Genomic DNA, 21723 nt, shown 5'->3' with positions numbered 1-21723 from the left:
TGTCCCCTTGTGGTTATATTTGTCAGATATTTCACGGTTTTAAATTTGAGTTCTGGTGTATTCATTCATGAGGAGCCCATGAGTAAACGTTTCCGACGTGGGGAAACATGCTTTTATGGGTTTGAAGCAAAAACACAAACACATCGATATTAATCGACATCTTTATTTTCATATACGACACAGTCAAATACCTTCTACCAACGAAATAAAAATGAAGAACTACATACTGGAGACAACTACATCACCCAAAAGGCATAGCGAACGATGCAACCGAACGTCATGAAAACAGGAAAATGAGAACAGAACTGTCCACCAGGATGGAAAAAATATGTGTGGAAGGGAAATTACGGTAAATCAGTGTAGATGGGAGTAGGGATCAGCAATTTTCATCTCGATGGACGACAGAAGCGGTGGTGGTTAGTGCGGGTCATTAAACAGTTTCGAGACTCTGTTTTCCCGTTCATTCCCGTGTATTGGACACATATAATGGAACGAGCGATGGAGCAGCTAAATGTACAGTTGAGTCGGCTGACGCGCTCCCTCCGCAGAGCCAGGACTGTCGAACTCCCTGAAGGTACCGATAATAACACCCAGTTAACTAGTTTTCCAGAACCTCGTTCCCGGGCGTCCTCATCGCACGGTGGAACGCTTGGAACGGGATATTCCTAAATAGCGTTATTGGCTTGAGAGAGGGCGGGACATTGAGTTGCATGGGTCTAGCGGCCAGAGAGAGAGACGGGGGTGTGATATATATATACATATATCTATATATGTATATATATATTTTATGTTATTTATTCCCTATGTCTTCGTTGTTGTTGTTCTTCTTGTCATCTTATTATTCTCCCTCCGAGGACTGTTAACTGTCACAGCTCATAGGAACTAGGAAGTAAGAGACCGGAATTTGTCTTGTGGTAGCCCGGGATAACGCTATAATTCAGGGTCCTCTCCCTCAGCCTCGTTCAGTCAAAATAACTACCGTAGGTTAACTATCATAGTGGGTAAACAATGGGTTAATATAATGGCAGTCAAATTACCACAAGCAGCGGTCGGATGTCTAGCTGGAACATATTTCAATACAACCACACTTTAGCTCCGAGTCCAACTTTGAGGAGTGCAGTTCAACACCATTGTAATAACTGTGGTGCTGGCAACGACTTTATAGCACTGCTAAAGCACCACACCCAAATTCCCTGCTCACTCGCTGGCATATACAGGCATGACATCCCATAGCACCGGTACAGCTCTTATACATTGGAACTTATGATTGTTATTCTGCCTCTACAGACAATGAGACTGCGGTCTACACACTTATGCCCATGGTGATGGCTGATCAGCACAGGTAGGATAGCCACAACAACAAACAAACCCAACAAAGTACTGTTGTCACAGTGGGGCAACAGAATCACCACCACAACAAGAACATGTTTTAACGTACTAACCTAGATCTCATGGATACAAACTGTTCATAAATAAGTGGGCTAATAATAGGCACTAATTAACTCCCTCCCCCTTCCCCACTCCCTAAACCAAAGGTCAGTATCAGAGTTGCTGCTGAACTCCAAGTTTGACGTGAACTATGCCTTTGGGCGTGTGAAGAGAAGTCTGCTACACATTGCTGCTAAGTAAGGCTCCAATCTTATCGGATAACATTCTTGTAATCGTTTATCAAGGAGTTTGTATTTCCTTTCTACACAGAGAGGGAGATGTACATACTGTATATTGATCAAGTGGGATAGTAATCATAATAATTTCTTCTGCGCTCAGACAATCATTGCTGCATTCTGTCTATTTATAGCTGTGGGTCAGTGGAGTGTCTTATTCTGTTGCTGAAGAGAGGAGCCAACCCTAACTACCAGGACATTTCTGGCTGTACTCCTCTCCATCTGGCTGCCAGGAATGGGTATGAATCATTGTCCTTTCATAACAAATACAAACGTATGTTGAACTGTTTTCAGAGTGACTCCAGTTACAGCCACAATCAAACTTCTTCATCGACGGCTATTATATTTCTCCTGAAAGGAACTTTGCAGGTGCAGCTTTTGGCAAAGTCGTTTACCTTTTATTTGTTCTAATCCACCAGCGCTTTGTCTATGATGACGTTGTGTGTTGTCATTCTTCAGAAACTGGGAAGCTCTTAAAAATTAAATAAAAGTGTTTTTCATGAAGATCCTTCATGAAGATCCGTATGGACAGCACCATAAAGTGTAGCTATTTATACCTCTAGTCTAGTAGAGTTATGAAGTTACAGTAATCTTGTGTTTCATACTGTGTTTAATTTAAATATTCTGTCTTAACCCTAAACCTAATGCAACACTAATATAAGCTAATATGTCTGTATTTTTTAGTCAATCATGGTGTCGTAATGATCAACTGATCGCTTCTACATATTCTCATTAATACATACAATTAATAATACAATTATCTAACAAGCAGTGAATCAGCTGACATTTTGTAATGCTCTCGCTCTTCCGGTCCCTACAGACAGAAGAAGTGCATGGGCAGACTGCTGGAGTACAACGCAGACGTCAATATCTGCAACAATGAAGGGCTGACGGCTGTAAGTAAACCCTGAAAACTTAAGGTGGATTTATACTACTCTGTAAAGTGCTGTACGTAGACACGGAGAGCCCTCTCTGTCGATGGAGAGCCTGCCTGAGACCCTCTCCGTAGCTCTACGTGTGCATCCAATATTTTTTAACCATCTGTCGAGGCAACAGAGACGGACGGAGACGGCAAGGGCTGTGATTGGTCCTCTAACAAAATCATCACTTTTCCCCGTGTGACTTTGCACCTTATTTACTTTGTACATTGTTTACTTTGCACATTAAGGACTAATAAAACACCAAATAAGATTTGAAAAGCCTTATTTTCAACACTGTTTACGTGAGTAGTAGTCAGCATATAAGATCGATCGGGCGGCGAATTGCATTGCGTATCCGACATCTCGACGGAGAACTGCGAATGCTCGAGGGGTCTCCGTAGTTACGGAGTCGGATTACGGATTACGGATACGGAGTAGTATACTTTCACCTTAAGGCTGATGGAAGAGAATGACTTAGTCATAGTCAAAGATTTTGAGGGAGCTCTCAAAAACTCTGAGGCAGTTGTTCAATCACCAGAAGGTTTGAAAGAGATTGAGATGAAACTATTCTGTCAAAATCTTACAAGCATGACCCCAGGTCGCCTGCTGCATCTCTCTCACCACCTACTTCAGTTTTGTGCTTGAATTTCTCACCACCTTTTGAGAGCTACCGGAGACTGGTTCCTGCATAGGAATGAATGCTCGGAATGACTGCTTTTGGGTCCCACCACCTTTTACAATCGACTCATATTGCCAGCTTTGCTATAATACAAGTTAGAGAATCCCTGAACCCAGAAGAATAATCCAAAGATCCCTCGAAAAGCAAATGGACGATAGCATCAACTAAATTAGTGATTGCCACTCAAAAGCTCTCAATCCCCCTTAAACAAAACGTTTTCCCCTCCAAACATTTTCATCTACCAAGCCTGAACATTTCCATTCTCCTTTTGAAACCTTCCCCAACTTCATGGTTTCCTTCTTAAAGGGACGGCGGTCTAAAGGGATTAAGGGTATACACTCGCGGAATCGTCCCCGGCTTCACCATCATATCTTTTTTCCTCACCCTCCTTCTGCCGTAGATCCACTGGCTGGCGGTGAATGGCCGCACAGAGCTGCTCCATGACCTGGTTCAGCATGTGACCAACGTGGACGTGGAGGACGCCATGGGACAGACGGCCCTCCACGTGGCCTGTCAGAACGGACACAAGACGGTGAGGGCTGTGTGTCCGCTGCTGCTAAACAACCCAATAGCAATACACTCGATACCAACCTAGAATATCTAGGGTAGTCACGATAGCCCAGTGTCATGTTGACGATATGCATCTGCTGAATATATGCAAGGCTATTGCTCTTTCTAACAGGGTTTTTAGAAATCAGATAATTTACGTAATTATCATCAAATATCATCAATTGTTGCCTATTCAAGGTCTAGATTCTTTTACATTATATAACATGTACATTTATAACATGCTCATACCCATGACACCCATGACACAATCCATTGTGACATTGTGACCCAACCCTGTACAGAGGAAGAGAAGACTTTTCTTTCAGCATTGAGAAAATGTTGGTGTCTTGCCTTGATTTGTGTTTATGATATTCTCTCATAAACACCCCACCACACACACCCCTTTATGTTCCTCTATCAGACGGTGCTGTGTCTGCTGGATAGCGGTGCTGACATCAATCGGCCCAACGTCTCCGGGGCAACACCACTCTACTTTGCTTGCAGGTGATCACATGACCCCCTCTCACCAACACCAACACCAACACCAGCACAGTCAGTCAGTCATGCACAGCTTAATTAGATTAAAGCCATAGCTCGATTATGCTCTTCAATTGGACAACTGCAATTGTCTGCGTATACATGGCGGTGAGTAAATCGATTCATTGGCCGAAGCGTGTCATGCCCCGGTACGATAGGTGGCGCTGTGCCCATTTCAACTAGTGGTAATAGAGTCACCGGTTTACCTCTTTACGTCACCAGCAACAACAAACTCATTCGAGAAAGCAATGTTTCAGCAGACAGCTGTCAGTTCACTTCGGGTCCATATAATTTCTCAGACGCTCCATTGTTCCGACCTCTCGGTCGTATGCCGACTCCTCCGGCTGCTCTGCCGGCGGAGCAGTCCGCATACGACCAAGAGGAACAATGGAGCGTCGGAGAAATGATATGGACACGAAGTGAACTGACAGCTGTCTGCTGAAACATCTCTTTCTCCTCCATGTCGCGTTTCAATCTGGACTTCAGAGAGTCAAAGCCAAAGTTAATTTCCCAATTCCTTTTTCCCCATGGGCGAGATAAACCCGACTAGGAGTCTTTACTTGTTGTGGAAGTACCAGAGAGTCGGAGAACCTGACGCAGTCTGTAAGATTCATAATATCAGAGAATACCCCCGTCAGTTTGGCCGTGGCGCAATGAATGAATAAAGATCGTAGTTATTTTACAACATTGTTGATGAGCAACATTTAGAAAAACATGGACTTTTAATTCAGCCTTGGGTTAAATCGAAGCATAGTGTGTACTGAATGCATGTTGATGATGTTACACTCCTTATAGGGGGTAACTACATTGGCACGACACCGGCTTCCTCCATCTTCTGTGCCAGCTTTTTAAATAAATCGCCGACCCAAAGTGAGTTGACAGCTGTCTACTGAAAACATCTCTCTCCCACCGGAGCAGCCCCTCCGCTGCCCGTCCGTATACATTACCACGGTGCAATGAATGAATAAAGATCGTAAACACGTCGGGAGAAAAAAACATTTATTTTGACAGATGTGTCCGAAGTTACTACTTTACAACCTCGTTGATGACCCACATTTAGAAAAATATGTACTTTTAATTCAGCCTTGGGTGAAATGGAAGCGTAGTGTCCGTGTGCTTCCACCTTTAATGAATGCATGCCATGCACGCTCCCGCGGCCGGGACACAATTCTTATAGGGGGTAACTACATTCACCGGCTTCCTCCATCTTCTGCGCCACCTTTTTAAATAAATCGCCGTTTCTCGTTATCCCTTATCCGACGGCGGCGACAACAACAACAAGACTATCGTCTCCTTCTACTTCCGGCTCACGGCCCCGGGAAAGATCTCGAGCATGCGCAGAACGCAAATCAATGCATAATCCAATTTGATTGGCTACATGCACGCTTAGCTCGACTATGAATCGCATTATCTAGGGGTCTTAACTCGACTATGAGTAAGCCAATTCGATTCGAGTATAGCTCGACTAAGGTGTATACATGCATTTTAGTAATCCAATCATAGTTGGACTAAGCCAATAAGTCGACTGTCATGTAAACGCACTGAGTGATCCATTTGTGTAGTTTGTGTACCGGTACTGCGATGCTCCCTGTTTCTGTTACCCCACCCGGGGGGGGCGCTGCGACCCTTTGATCATCGTTTGATGACACCTCTTGACCCCAACCCCCGTTTGGCTTCCAGCCACGGCCAGCGAGACACGGCCCAGATCCTCCTCTCAAGAGCTGCCAAGTACCTCCCGGACCGCAACGGGGTCACGCCGCTGGACCTCTGCGTGCAGGTGAGGGTCACTTCCGTTGCCCGCCTCGTGCACGCACAGTCACGCTCATTTGCATAGTGTACACGCAAACACACACACACACGCTGTTTATGGATATTTGCTTGTAACTTTTACTGATGTCTTATTATGTTATTTTATATAAGCCTGGGAATGGACCACCTTATCTACCACACTATCCTACCACACACACACTTCTGACGTTCTTTTTATGTCTTGTCTCCTGTTTATAGCATCTTCTTAAACCATTTATTGGTTGTCTCTGGGTGTTTTATGTGTGTGTCTGTGTGTATGTCTGTGTTTTTGTGTGTGTGTGTGTGTGTGTGTGTGCCTCTGGGTTTGTTGCAGCTAAAAACGTCCCGATTTTCATTTAATTGAACTCGATCTCTCCATTTTTCTGTGTGTGTGTGAGTCCAGGGTGGATATGGTGAGACATGTGAGATCCTGATCCAGCACCACAACAGACTGTTCCAGACCCTCATCCAGATGACCCAGAACGATGACCTCAAGGAAAGCATGGTGGGTAGAAGATTTTATGTATCTATCTAATATATATAATACATTTTTATATATCATAATAAAATAATGATGCAGTGGTGGTTACCGCATAGCGACTGATGGACATATATAATCCACACACTATTGTTGGTTTCCTGCTGGTTCACAAGATAAGCCTCTGGGGTTGTTGCAGCCAGAACATCCCGATCTCCTTTGATTTAACTCCATCCCTCTATTTTTATTAGTGGGCATCTCTCTGTCACAAAGTAGATCAAAACAGGACCACATAGACACAGGAAAAAGGTCAACAACAGGAGAACAGGAAAGAGCAGGCCAACAGGCACTCCTTATGGTTGTACCCCAAAATGTTTTATAATCTCTCATTAAAAGTCAGAAGACATGTCTTCTGACTTTTAATGAGAGATTATAAAACATTTTGACCATAAGGAGTGCCTGATGGCCTGGGGCCAGTAAAAAGTTAATTTTGGACAGTAAAACTTTGACTGCTTTTGCCTGTCATTGGCACGCGCCAATGACGTGATGGTTAATTGATAATTACAACTTTGTTTTAGGGCCAGTACAAATTGTCTTGGGGCCAGCATGTTTCAGATCCACTGGAACAACCCCAATATAATTATTATTTGTGTGTGTGTGTGTGCTAATGCAGCTTAGGCAGGTCCTGGAGCATGTTTCCCAGCAGAGTGACAGCCAGTACCAAAGAACACTGACAAGTCTGGCCGAGGTGGCCACCACCAACGGACACAAGCTCCTCAGGTGAACTAGTGACCGCAACACCCTCAGGTGAACTGGTGAACTACAACAACAAAACCAATGTAGTACGTAATGGATCATTGGTTGTTTTTTTCCCTTCCAATTTCCTACCAGCTCTTACCACCATGAAAACGCTGGTGGTGAAATTCACTTCACACACATTCACACTTTTGATACTTATTCTCTATCTATACATTATATCCACACTTGTCTATACACTCTATATACTGTGTGTCTATACACTGTATATAGAGTATCTATACCATCTGTACTATGTATAGAGTAGCGACTGTGATTTATTTAACCGTCTAATATCCACCTTGCCATGAAAAGTCTCTTTTGCAAGAGTGACCTGGTATATCTTTTACACTTCTCTCCATACACTCTTCACTCTCCTTAAGATCTATGCTGTCCAACCTCCGCGTACCTGTATATACTCCATACTGTCTGCACACTCTGTGCTCTCTGTATCACGTATACTACAGGGGATACTAACGCCATATCCTGTTTCTTCCCCCCCATCCCGCCCCTGCCCCACCAGTCTCTCCAGCAGCTTCGAGGCGCAGATGAAGAGCCTGCTGCGCATTGTCCGCATCTTCTGCCACGTGTTCCGCCTGGGTCCGTCCTCCCCCAGCAATGGCAACGACATGGGCTACAACGGCAACAAGACCCCCCGCAGCCAGGTGTTCAAGGTCAGCAGTTCAGAGCCTTTCATGCTGTAGTAGAAGAGGCAGAAGGAGGGGAACGCTTACTGTTGAAGAAAGGGGGAGAACATAATGATATGGGGGTGTTTTCTGGGGGGGGTGGGGGGTCCAGCCAGGATAGTGGAGACTGTGTTGATTGTCCCATGCTATAAATAGAGCTGGAGACGGGAGAAAGGGGGGAAGTTCTGGGGAGGGAACTCATGAGTCATTTAGTATAACGTGTTGTTTGCTGTAGTTTTATTGTTTTTTTGCATACGTTAAATTCTAGATGTTTACCTTCCAACAAAGACAATGTATTTGATTCAGTAGAGTGAAGGCAATTACTAATCACAACTTAAAACCATGTTCCTAGTCAGGACTGCACTAAGCTCAACTGTGTCTGTTAACAACTAACAATAATAACAACAACAACAATAACAACAACAACAACAACAACAACAAATAAGACCTCATTCCATCCATTGGCGATGCAGATGCGTATAAAACAGGAACAGGAAGAGTGGGCTCGGAGCCAGCAGGCTTCCTGGAGAGATTTTGATCCCCTAGAAGTGAGTCTTATAGATATTAACATAATTTCTGAAAGGGGTTGATCATAATCTTTTGTGTCAAAGTGTCAAATATGCTAACATGTCTGGATCTGTGGCTTGGGGATGCTGATTGTGATGGGGATGGTGATGGGGGGCGGGGGGGAGTATCGAAGTTCAAAACTATTTCAATTTATCAACTCCCGACAGAGTTAGGCTATTAAAATCTCATCTCACAGTGAAGAGAGTACAATCACTCAGGCCGATACGATTTGCTTGATGAAAATACTATTTGAGAATGATTGCCACTGTCAACGGCGATGAGATGTTGGGGGGTGGGGGATGTCTCTGCGGGGGTGTGATTGTGATTGTGCGATTACTTGATTTGCATGAATAGTCATAGCCGGTGAGCTGGCGTCTCTGCTTCTGCGCAGCTCAAGTGCCAAATTGTTCTCTTCAATTACATCTCGTTCATCAGGCTCTTGCCCTATTTCTTTTGTCCTCCTGTTGTCACCCCACTGTCTCCCCACTGTCTTCTCTCTCTCTCTCTCTCTCTCTCTCTCGCTCTCGCTCTCTCTCTCGCTCTCTCTCTCTCTCTACCTCTCTCCCCGTGTGACTCTGTACCAGCCGATGGAGCTGCTGTGGCACTCCCTGGACGAGTGGCTGGTGTTGATCTCCTCCGAGCTGGACCGGAACGGGAGGAACCCCTCGTCGGCCTCCTCGCCCAGCAGCGAGATCGCCTCGCTCCTCCTCAAGCAGCGCGAGGCCAGCGACGGCGCCGCCTCGACCACCACGGCGTCATCCCCCGTAAACGGCGACGCCAGCGCCGACGCCGCAGACTCTGACGCCATGGACCCGCCGGTCGTCATGGAGACCACGGAGGCCTACGGCGACGGGGAGGACGTGATCTCCATGACGTCAAACCGCCTCAGTGCCGTCATCCAGGCGTTCTACATGAGCTGCTCCTGTCAGATGCCGCCGGGGTGAGCGTCCAGTGATTGGGGGGGGTGGGGGGGGGGATGCATCGGTAAAAACAGGCGATTTGAATGGTGGTTTCGCAGTGTATCCACTATCCAAGTATCAGTGCGTTTCCCATGAAGACACATGCGTGAGAACCGTATTGGTCATTCAAGAGACCCGTGTGTCCCAAGCGATCCACGGTGTTGACATAGTTTGTCACCATAGTGACCCGTGTTCATACTTGGTTCATACCGAGTGCAGGGGGCACGTATGGGGCTCTGTAGACTATATAACATACCCCCGTCCTCTATCCTGAGATCATTGTCAACATGTGGAGAATAGTACGTGACTTCAGTGTAGTGAAACATGGTGACTCTTGTGTATTCATCATAACGGCCATGTTTGGGGGAGGGGGAAAATTAATGTTAATTAATTTGATGAAACCTGAAAACTCCTGAGGATCCCCAGTGAGAGGGAGGAGGGGCCAATCTTCATTCATGTCATCAGCTTCTGCCTGCAAATAGCTTCCGCTCTACACACTCGTACACACATACACATCAATGTTTAATTCATTATTCATTTGTTTATTTGACAATGCACAAAGGATTGTTCCAGGTTTAAACACATGAACCGGACATCCTGCATGCAGGATACAGGTATTATTATTATTGTCATGGTATTATCAATCCAATGAGGAATAAGATCAGTTACACAATAGCACAGATGGAGTTATAATATGGCATAGCTCCCTCCATACTTCCATCCTATAATTAGCCCCAGCACATAATTGTGAATAAATAAATAAATGTTGCACTTGAAGCTTAACACCAAGTGAACGATCCCAAGGGGCATGGCACAGGAAGGTTTTCGCTACTTTTTTTATTCTTTATTTTTATTTTTTCAGCCTAAAAACAATTTTTCCTGACAAAATTTGTATTCCCATTGTCGCTATTCGCAGTGGTGCGTACGTCGGTTGCCATTGCCTGTTTTTGGTGGCAGCTGTGCCCGCCATAAACGTGTGGCGGTGCTTCCGGAGACGCCCACCCTGACTTTCCCCCCCCCCTCTCTGTGTTCTCTTCCTCCCTGCAGAATGACTTCGCCGCGCTTCATTGAGTTTGTGTGCAAGCATGACGAGGTGCTCAAGTGCTTCGTGACCCGGTGAGTCGATAGGGGCCTCTTGTTTGTCGGATATCCACCTACTCTCTGTTCCTCTCCCTTTTGATTCTCGTTCTCTCTCTCTTTCTCTCTCCGTCTCACTCTGTCTCTCTCTCCCTCCCTGTCTCTGTCTCTCTCTCTCTCTCTCTTTCTATGTTTATCTGGCTGTCTGACACGCTCTGCTGCCTCTTGACCACGCACACACATATATATACACACGCACGCACGCACATGCACACACGGTTTGTCTCTTGTGTTATCTCATCAATTGCCTACCTTTTCTCTCTCTCTGCCCCACCATCCATCCATCTCCCTCACCCCCTCCATCGATCCATCTTGTTCTCTCAGCAATCCAAAGATCATCTTTAACCACTTCCACTTCCTGCTGGAGTGTCCTGAGTTGATGTCCCGTTTCATGTTCATCATCAAAGGCCAGGTGAGCCGTGCTGAATGAGTCTGGTATTATATGGGGGCTTTCTAGTCACACGTCGGTGAGTCCTAGTAGTCTAGGGCAAACGGGACAGGTCTCGGATACGTCTCACTGTCTCAGTTCATCCATTATCAGACTCGTCATTAAGCCCAGTTCGGATCCAAATGGCGAGACAATGATTTGTGCAAGAATCACAAGATAAATTTCTAAAACTGACTTCTGCGACATGAAGCCATTTTTGGCCGCTGCAAGGCAGAGACAGGATGGAGGCAGGCTGGAGGCAGGGTACCCTAACTTACCCTAACTAACACCAGGAGTTGGATGCTGGCCATGCACCGGCTCAATCAAAAACAAAACACTAACACTAACTTCATCTCTCTCACGAGAGAGAATAATGAACGATAACACTGAACTTTGCAACTAAATAACAATGCAGTGATATTTCCTTTTTGAATGTTTGAATTCTCAATTTTTTTTTAATTATAATGCTTTTTTAATTTGGGTATGCCACAAACCAGTCACTGAATTGTTGTGCTCCATGATCCAGAGTGTTTAATTAGCGCGCGGGGGGGGTATACGTTGATACGTTCTAAAACAACACTTTCCATTTTAAACTCGCCTCACGACAACTAAATATTTTGCCAAAGTTAAATTTTTCGCAATGAAAAATAAGTATATGTAATACCTATTTAGTAAGCTCATACTATATTTGACTCATGAACGAGCAGCAGAGCCTTTCGTTTTACATTATTTTGGTTAATTAGCATTTATATTGATATTGATATATTCATGTACATTCTCCAATGTTATTGTTACATTTCTTTGGTGTTTGGTATCAAACAGTCCAAATCCAAACTTTTCAATACATTGCAATGGAGAAGTGGTTAGCTCTCCGCATGGAGGACCCTCATTCAATGTTGTTATCTTTCATGTTATCTGACATGATCAAACCTCACATGGCAACACTGCAAAAATGTAGTTCCTCTAACCTCAGCAAAAAAGTATTGCTGAACCATAATCATTGATAATAGACATATCCATATTAAACTGCAGTCCTAGATTTGACAGTAATTTATATCCGTCGCCCCCCCCCCCCCCCCCCACCCACACGCACACACACACACAAACACACCTCTTCCCCCTCCCTTATCTTTCCCTGTCTGTCTCCGAGGACCAAGTAGAAAGTGACTTTGAAACGCGACAGTCTCCTTGGCGCTGTTTAACGATGTCATAACCGCGGCGATAACTTGTCCTAAAACCTTTTTTTTTTTCTTTTTTTTATACACACAACTCCATCAATTTTAACAGGCCTCTGTCGGCCACACAGACTTCTGCTCTGTGTCCATATTTGAGCGAGGCTCGTTACCCCCACACTTTAACTGCTCAGCTGGGAGTTAGCAGGGTGGGTGGGGGGGGGGGGGACTAATTAGAGACCCGAACCTCCTGAATTGGATTTAATCTTCTTGATTCTCTGCTCGGCTCCAGAGGGGGTTGGAGAGGGAAAAAAACTACTGCGTGTCCTACACATTCTGTCAGTCTAGCTCTCTCTCTCTCTCTGTGTGCGTGCGCGGCTTAGAGAACAAAGGCATATATTATGCAAATAGACAGCAGCAGCGACAGGCAAAGTGTTTTAACACTACCGGCTCTTGGAGGCGTCGTCTGTGCATGTGTGTGTGTGTGTGTGTGTGGGGGGAGGGGGGAGGATGTAATTAGCTTTTGCAATGTGTAGCTCAGTGGCTCGTGGGTCAGATTCCTCTCCCTCTCTCAGCCCTTTAAGGAGCGCTGTGAGTGGTTCTATGAGCACCTGCTGGCGGGACGGCCAGACAACGAGATGGTCCACCGGCCCGTTAACGAGAATGACATCCTGCTGATACACAGAGGTAGGCTAGGCACACACATGCACACGCACGCACACACGCACACACACGGATGTGCGCATGCAGACACATGCACGCACACATAAGCACGTGCACAAGCATGCACGGAAACACACACACACACACACACACACACACACACACACACACACACACACACACACACACACACACACACACACACACACACACACACACACACACACACACCATCGTTATCTACCAGGTCTTTCCAACACACCAAAGTGTCTCCAGTAACCCCCACTTCCTCGCCGACAGACTCTGTGTTCCGTAGCAGCTGTGAAATGGTGTCCAAGTCCACCAATGAGAAGCTCAAACAAGGCATCGCCGTCCGGTTCCACGGCGAGGAGGGCATGGTGAGTTTGAGGGGGGAGAACCCCGCCACTCTCTGAACGGCCATTCGTGTGGTGGGACACACAACCAACACAAAACCAACACGCACACACCGGCTCTGTGGATCACAAGTGGGGAGTAGGCCACATTATTATTCCCAGGACTATGTTAACCCTGCCCAAATATTGTCTTTCCTCTACTGTGTGGGGGAAGCATAATGATTTCATCATCTATATCACAGTCTGGGTTTATTGCTGAGGCTTCAGAAGTGCTTCTGTGCGGCTGTCTCTGTTTGTCTCTCTGACGGCGCTTATTCCATTGATTTCAGTTCCTGTTTTGAAGGCAGAGCCATAATTCAGCTAGAGAGGAGATAAACACCAGCTCAGACAGCACAAAGCCCACTTATTTAGCCATTACATCACAAGTATATGTTATCCCCATTTGTTTGCCTCCATCAATAAGCTGTGTTGGGAGGATCATATTTATGCAGTTCTAATGGCACGTTTCCACCGGCGGGTGCCGTCCGGTTCGGTATGAATAGGTGCGGCGCGGTTTGCGTTTCCACCGCCAAAAGTGGGCGTGGTCCGAACTGAGCCGTGATTAGCCGTACTTACCTCTCAGTACTCCTCTGTTGGGGTACCAAGCGGTCTAAAAGGGTGCCAACAAGTTCGAGCTAAACCCCGCCCCACTATAAGGGTACTGTCGGCGGTGGAAACGTGAGCCGTAACTGAGCTTCACTACTGGGCCAAGGCGTGCTGGGGCTAAGCGCAGAAAAATCTTACAGACAGAAAAACCTTCCAGACAGAAAAACCTTCCAAGAAAAAAACTAAAACAACAACACAGAACCAAATGCAAATAAGTGTTCTGTACTGCTCTAAACTCCCAGACTGGGGTCTTCAGGTGACAAGCCTTCAGTCAGCCGGGGGGTCAGCGTCTCTGACCTGTTTCTTGTGGTCCTAAATTCAGGCTCTCTGACCTGGTTCTTGTCGTTCTAGGGTCAGGCTCTCTGACCTGGTTCTTGTCGTTCTAGGGTCAGGCTCTCTGACCTGGTTCTTGTCGTTCTAGGATCAGGCTCTCTGACCTGGTTCTTGTCGTTCTAGGGTCAGGCTCTCTGACCTGGTTCTTGTTGTTCTAGGGTCAGGCTCTCTGACCTGGTTCTTGTCGTTCTAGGGTCAGGCTCTCTGACCTGCTCCTTGTCGTTCTAGGGTCAAGCTCTCTGACCTGCTCCTTGTCGTTCTAGGGTCAGGCTCTCTGACCTGCTCCTTGTCGTTCTAGGGTCAGGCTCTCTGACTTGCTCCTTGTCGTTCTAGGGTCAGGGCGTGGTGCGGGAGTGGTTCGATGTCCTTTCCAATGAGATCATCAACCCAGACTACGGTCTCTTCACCCAGTCGGCTGATGGTACGTTTGGGCACCGAGGGGCGGTCTTCTGTATACCTACGCACTTTGTTACTAGTACCCTCTGGTTTGTGTGGGTGTTCTGGTGATCGTGTGTGTGTGTCTGTCTGTCTGTCTGTCTGTCTGTCTGTCTGTCTGTCTGTCTGTGCGTTAACATGACACTCAAGAAAGTTGAATTATTGGCTTAGTCCAACTTTGATTGGATTATTAAGATGCATGTATACACCTTAGTCAAGCTAAAATCGATTCGAATGGGGTTACTCATAGTCGAATTAAGACCCCTAGATCAGAGGTTCCCAAACTTTTGACTGCTGAGGTCCAAATTCAATTCTGAAAATCTTCTGAGGCCCACCCAAACTTTTAGCCTATTCATATCTCTGAGACACATATTTGTCAATGTTTTTCTAAATGTTTCTCATCAATGAGGTTGTAAAATAACTACGATCTTTATTCATTCATTGCGCCGCGGCCAAACTCACAGGGGTATTCTCTGATATTATGAATCTTACAGACTGCGTTGGGTTCTCAGACTCTCTGGTACTTCCACAACAAGTAAAGACTCCTAGTCGGGTTTATCTCGCCCATGGGGAAAAAGGAATTGGGGGGAAATTAACTTTGGCTTTGACTCTCTGAAGTCCAGATTGAAACGAACATGGAGGAGAAAGCGATGTTTCAGCAGACAGCTGTCAGTTCACTTCGGGTCCATATCATTTCTCCGACGCTCCATTGTTCCGACCTCTCGGTCGTATGCGGACTCCTCCGCCGGCAGAGCAGCCGGAGGAGTACGGCTGCTCTACTGAAAACATCTTTCTCGAATGCCGCTGAGTTTGTTGTTGCTGGTGACGTAAAGAGGTCAACCGGTGACTCTATTACCACTAGTTGAAATTGGCACAGCGCCACCTATCGTACAGGGGCATGACACGCTTCGGCCAATGAATCGATTTACTCACCGCCATGTATACGCCGGCAATTGCAGTTGTCCAATTGCGGAGCATAGTCGAACTATGGCTTTAATCGGATTAAGCTGTGCATGTAAACGTACTGTGTGTGTGTGGGCCCGCCAGGTACCACGTTTCAACCCAACAGTAACTCCTCGGTGAACCCGGACCACCTGAACTACTTCTGCTTCGCGGGTCAGGTCCTGGGCCTGGCGCTGTACCACCGGCAGCTGGTCAACATCTACTTCACGCGCTCCTTCTACAAGCACATACTGGGTATGAACCACACCAGGATAAGAGCCCTATTCTGATGGATCAGCGTTACTAGCTCAACCTTCATGGTTGTTTTCCCTGGACATTGTCAGGTGTCACGATGGCGTTTATCTCAATATCCTTAATTTCATTTACATTCTGCATTTCCATTTCTACTCAAATTGTGTGGTTGATTAAATGAAAACATTTATCTAATTTAAAATGTAAATGCAATTACAATTGTACTCATTTTATTTAAATGTGTATTCGTAGTGATTACGCCCACGATTTCCATCTGTGATTGATTAAAATACTTATTATCATAATGTTCCGCTAACGATGCTTATAATTTATTTTCAAGATCATTTTTCGGCCGAATTTCACTGGACTGTATGTGGGTTTTGTCAGACTCTAACAGTGGGTCTGCCATATAATAACTTTATTTATATTGTTTATGGTTAACATTGCATCCCAAATATCGAAACGTCTTCATTCAGGCATCCCGGTCAACTACCAGGATGTGGCCTCCATCGACCCGGAGTATGCCAAGAACCTGCAGTGGATCCTGGACAACGACATCAGCGACCTGGGCCTGGAGCTCACCTTCTCCGTGGAGACGGATGTGTTCGGAGCCATGGCGGAGGTGCCACTGAAGCCCGGAGGCACGGGGATCCTGGTCACCCAGGACAACAAGGTGCGCCGTTCAATCAGCCGAGAGATGGCCGTTGGAGGTCATTTTTCTGTCGCCGGAATTGAAAACCTTGACTTAATATGTTAACGACACTTTTTGCATTATAATATTTATTATGATATTATAATACATCGTTTTTTTCAGTTTATTATAGTCGTAATAATTGCTTTATATTATCATCATCTACATTCAGTGGTTTCTCAACCGTGTGTAGCGAGGACACTGCACAGAGGAAGCCCTACCACAGGTCTCCATAAGATGGCAGTATAATACAAGCTAGAGGCCAGGACATCTAAATCCTGAACAGTGGCAAGACAGGATTATTGAAATGAGTCTGCTGTCCCTCTCTTTCTTGTCTCTCTCACTCTCACTTGTCTCTCTTAATCTCACTTGCCCTTTTTGTCTCTCTCTCTCGCTCTCTCTCTCTCTCTCTCTCTCTCTCTCTCTCCCCGTCTGTCTCTCTCTCTCTCTCTCTCCCCGTCTGTCTCTCTCTCTCTCTCTCTCTCTCTCTCTCTCTCCCCGTCTGTCACTCTCTCTGTCTGGGTGTCTGGGACCACAGGCCGAGTACGTCCAGCTGGTGACAGAGCTGAGGATGACACGCGCCATCCAGCCCCAGATAAACGCCTTCCTGCAGGGGTTCCACACCTATATCCCCCCCTCGCTCATCCAGCTCTTTGACGAATATGAACTGGTAAGCCTTAGGACCCAGGACGTCCTGCGGGGCTAACCGCCTTCCGACGGGGACTGATTCGCTGATTGATTGGCCGTGTCTGGCTTAAAGGATGCCACCTGGTTGTGTGGAGTCACCTTGACACGTCACCTCTGCTCCGGCTTTGAGAGATTAGATTTTTTTCTCTTCCTGCCTGTGTCTGCAGAATCCGTGTTCTTTTTCCTCAATCACGTGGCGGATCAATAGGTCACCGGCGATGGTTATCCCGGCCCGCTTCTATCTATCTATCCTCTATCGGCCTCACCTCTAACACTCCTATAACATGTCTGTCGCTCTGAGCAGAATCACCTGCATCTTCTATGTTGATCGCTGGCATCTTATGTTGCGGATAATACTATAACAATCCCCCTTATGTATTCTTGTGTTGCATACTTGAAAAGGAAGCCAGCGCCACACCAACCAAATGCTCGTTGGTGTTGACCTGTCGTCGTGTCCCCCCCCCACCCCCCTCCCTACCCCCCACCCTACCCCCCACCCTACCCCCAACCCTGTCCCACTAGGAGCTGCTGCTGTCTGGGCTGCCTGAGATCGACGTGCAGGACTGGAAGAAGAACACAGAGTACACCAGTGGCTACGACCTGCAAGAGCCCGCAGTGCAGGTGTGTGTCTGCAAGGGGAGCCCCCCCCCCCCCCCCCCCCCCCTCTAGGAGGTTGGGGGTCCAGGGGACAGGCCTAGGGCGGGGGGGTTGGGGTAGATTGGGGTCGCGGTGCTTTACCCCGGGGCTCCACTGAAAATACCGCAAAAGTACTGTCTCTGGTGGCTCTTGATGCTTCTCCCCACCCGGCAGACTAGAGCTGTGTTGTGTCTCTCCCCTCCCCAGTGGTTCTGGAACGTGGTGGAGGGCCTGACGCAGGAGGACCGGGTTCTGCTGCTACAGTTCGTCACGGGCAGGTCGGTGTCACTTTGTTTGAACGGCGTCTTTCCCTGGTGGCTACGGTGCCGAACGGCGGCTGATATCGGCTCTTAAAGTCACCGGCGCTTAAAGTCATCGTTTGCTGATGACCCGCGGCGCTAACTCACTAGATAGCTAGCTAGCTCACTAACTAGCTCGCCGGCTAACTCTGGCATGTGGAATCTTCCGGCCCAGCTCCAGGGTGCCTCACGGCGGGTTTGCCTACCTCATGGGTGGGAGTGGCCTGCAGAAGTTCACCATCGCTGCCGTGCCCTTCACCTCCCACTTGCTGCCTACCTCTAGCACATGGTAAGGAGCACGCACGATCTCTCTCTCTCTCTCTCTCTCTCTCTCTCTCTCTCTCTCTCTCTCTCTGTTGCTCTGTCTCTCTATCTATCTCTAACTCTCTCTGTCTCCCTCTCTCTGTCTTTCTCTGTCTCCATCTCTGTCTTTCGTTGTCTCTCTATTCATTTCTCTCTCTGGCTCTGTCTTTCTCTCTATCTTTCTCTGTCCCTCTATCTATCTCTAACTCTCTCTGTCTCTCTAGCTCTGTCTCTCCATCTCTGTCTTTCTCTGTCTCTCTATTAATTTCTCTCTCTGTCTCGGTCTTTCTCTCTATCTCTCTGTCTCTCTTTCTTGCTCTCTGTGTCTTTTCCTTGGTTCTCTCTCTCTCTTTTCTGTCTCTCTATCTATCGCCTCTCATCTTCTGCAGCGATTTTAGGACAGATATACACAATAACATACCTGCACTTTCGCCCTGCGATAAGCACACGGTGACAAAAGGTTGGAGGAGAGAGACCAAACGTATGGTTCTCCCACGGGAACTTCACAATGACATTGAATAACGGCATTACATAGCACATCACAAGTTGGTAGAGCAGATGAGATGAATGGGGGGGGGGGACCAACAAACAATTGCGTTCACAGCCACTAGAGGGCAGTGTGGGGCCTCTGAGCAGCGCTGCTGGGGCTGGCTCGGCTGTGGGCGTTCATGTTCACTAAATGATTAGATGCTTGGTCGGGGGAGGTGGCCTCCACCGGGGAGAATGAGCGACAGGTCATTATTATCACCCCAGGTTTTTCCGAGGGTAGCTATCGGGGGCGGGCGGTGGGATAAAATTAAATAAATATAAATACATAATGTAAAAAAAAAATAATAATAATATCTCCAGGTATTATGTAGGCTGGATATTACCCATAATAATGTGGCCATCAAACTGACATCTGCCCCCTCAAGTGCGTTGACCGTTTCCCTCTCCCCCTCCCCCTTTCTTCTTCCTCCACGGCGGCCCTCCCCCCTCCGCCACCACCACCTCCGACTGATGCTGTGATCACGCAGCATCAATATGCTGAAGCTCCCAGAGTACCCCAGCCAGGAGGTGCTGAAGGACCGCCTGCTGGTGGCGTGTCACTGTGGGAGCTACGGCTACACCATGGCGTGACTCCCCTATCCCCACCCCACCCCACCCCCCCCAGCCCTCCCCCCTAGCCTCACCCACCCACAGGGGGAGTCCAGGGGGCACACACGCCACAGGAGGAGTGTTTCTGCAGGAGGGAGAGGGAGCGACGCGACGAACGCACATCCACCCCTCCCTCCCTCCCTCCCTCCCTCCCTCCCTCCTTCCCTCCCCCCTCCCTAGTTCTCCTGCACCACGTCCCCATACCTCTTGTCCCTGATGAGGGATCACTCCTGCTGGGGAGCAGTGTTCGCCGAGCAGGGGGAGGAAGAGGAGGAGGAGGAGGAGGAGGTCTTCAAGGTACAAATGAAGAGCTGTAGCAGATGGACTTAAAAGGCTCATCATCATGACGTCCCTGTGGAAACAGCTTCCTCCCCCCCAAACACACACACGCACACACACATGCACACGACAACCCCCAACAACCCCCCCCCCCCCCAACTAAATAGCATCCTTTCAACCAATCAGCCATCTTCTTCTGAGATCTTTTTGGAGCCACTCTCAGCTTTACCTTAAGACAATGTGCATTGCTGTATGCGTGTATGAAACTGTATTGACACTTTTTGGCCTTTTTTTGCTTTTTTTGATGGTACATTGTGTAGGCGAGGCAAAGATACCTTTTAGGTGTGTGTGTGTGTGTGTGTGTGTGTGTGTGTGACAGCCTGCTGTAAGGAAGGCCCCTGAGTAGAGGAACAAACGTTGGTTGTGGTTCACCCTGTGTTGGCTGCCTTGCTCTATATTGCTGTATTAATTTTGTTTTCACATCCCGTTTGAGTTGATTGACTCTCTTGTTATATCAGTGCCACTTCTGTGTCTATGGCCTTGGACTGAAACAGTGTTTCAAATTTATCAGTACAGTACCTTTCTGTGCTGGAGAATTTCCCAGGACCCTGACTATATGGTCTGCAGTGCCAAAAAAGTTAAAAGAGAAACAGCTTTTTTTATCTGTTGCAGGTTGCAGTTCATATGTGTTTTGATCAATTTTTACAAAAGGGAACTGATATAATATTGTTATGAATGTATTGCTGCAAAATATCACCTTGAACATCTTTTTTTTTTAAACGTTGTTGTAAATATTATTTTCAATTTCTGTTTGTTATCCAACCGTTATGTTTATTACGAAAAAGGGACCTTGATGTTTATGCAAAAAATGGCTTAATATACACTACGTATATATTATATTATATATATATATATATATATATATAATATATCAACTAGGATTTTATCATAAACGCCATATGTGTTTTAAGATTTGATTCAATAAACCTGTTTCCTGAACTCTGGAATTCATCAGCAATGTTTCCCCGGTGTTAGTGTGACAAGGAGAGTCACACCACTGTTACTGTGTGAAAGACGCTAGTGGGGGTGTGTGAAACACACACACACACACACACACACACACACACACACACACACACACACACACACACACACACACACACACACACACACACACACACACACACACACACACACACCCTAACTCCTGAACATGCGGACATAAAGCGGCCCCAGGTTTTCCCTGCACAGGTTCATCAGCGGCTGGCAGTGGGCTGGTGTTCGAAGCACCGCTGCCACCATCAACTACAACAACAACACCTGCTGCATTGCCGTCCTACCAATGCTACAGTGTGCTGCAATCTGCCCCGTCGTGTACCCATGACGCTCTCATCCTACACACACACACAGGCAGACACACACACACACACACACACAAAGACACACAGGCAGACACGCACACACACACACACATACACACACACGCAGTACCTGGTCCCCATGGCAACCCCTTTCTTCCTCCACACTAATGGATGGCACTCTGTTTTTAACACAGGATGCTCGCCATGGCAACAGAGCATGTGCGGCCCGCTATTCCTTTGGCCGCAGCCTTTGAAATGTTGCCTGGCTCCTGCTGAGTGGCAGACTGCTGGGGAGACAAAAGGGTCTGGCCGAGATCAGAGGGGTGGC

At 47.0% G+C, this 21723-nt stretch overlaps 1 protein-coding gene across 2 annotated transcripts; it reads left to right on the top strand.

Annotated features, from left to right (window-relative positions):
- Positions 1–326: 326 nt before the first annotated feature.
- On the top strand, positions 327–20921 carry hace1 (HECT domain and ankyrin repeat containing E3 ubiquitin protein ligase 1). Of its 2 annotated transcripts, XM_084471581.1 has the most exons (25): positions 327–574; positions 1288–1342; positions 1536–1625; positions 1799–1903; positions 2485–2560; positions 3664–3795; positions 4234–4316; positions 6030–6126; positions 6541–6642; positions 7289–7395; positions 7934–8084; positions 8570–8644; positions 9248–9603; positions 10670–10738; positions 11084–11171; positions 12934–13045; positions 13322–13419; positions 14707–14794; positions 15856–16005; positions 16479–16675; positions 17232–17363; positions 17903–18001; positions 18224–18294; positions 18491–18604; positions 19635–20921. In XM_084471581.1, the coding sequence occupies exons 1-25, from the start codon at positions 364–366 to the stop codon at positions 19735–19737; spliced, it is 2961 nt and encodes a 986-aa protein (XP_084327707.1). In that variant the 5' UTR covers positions 327–363; the 3' UTR covers positions 19738–20921. The 2 variants fall into 2 exon arrangements, with proteins under 2 accessions (XP_084327707.1, XP_084327708.1); XM_084471582.1 differs by lacking the exon at positions 8570–8644.
- Positions 20922–21723: the final 802 nt, after the last annotated feature.

Source organism: Micromesistius poutassou (assembly GCF_964030765.1).
Source record: "Micromesistius poutassou genome assembly, chromosome: 8".
NCBI lineage: Eukaryota > Metazoa > Chordata > Actinopteri > Gadiformes > Gadidae > Micromesistius > Micromesistius poutassou.
This window is presented reverse-complemented; position numbering and strand designations above follow the sequence as displayed.

What these genes read in the sequence shown, in the direction of transcription:
- hace1 (XM_084471581.1), top strand. Translation starts at nt 364, where the DNA reads ATGGGAGTAGGGATCAGCAATTTTCATCTCGATGGACGACAGAAGCGG. An exon ending in TCCACGGCGAGGAGGGCATG is followed by an intron (nt 13,420 to 14,706) that starts GTGAGTTTGAGG and finishes TTGTCGTTCTAG; the next exon opens with GGTCAGGGCGTGGTGCGGGA. An exon ending in CTGCCTACCTCTAGCACATG is followed by an intron (nt 18,605 to 19,634) that starts GTAAGGAGCACG and finishes GTGATCACGCAG; the next exon opens with CATCAATATGCTGAAGCTCC.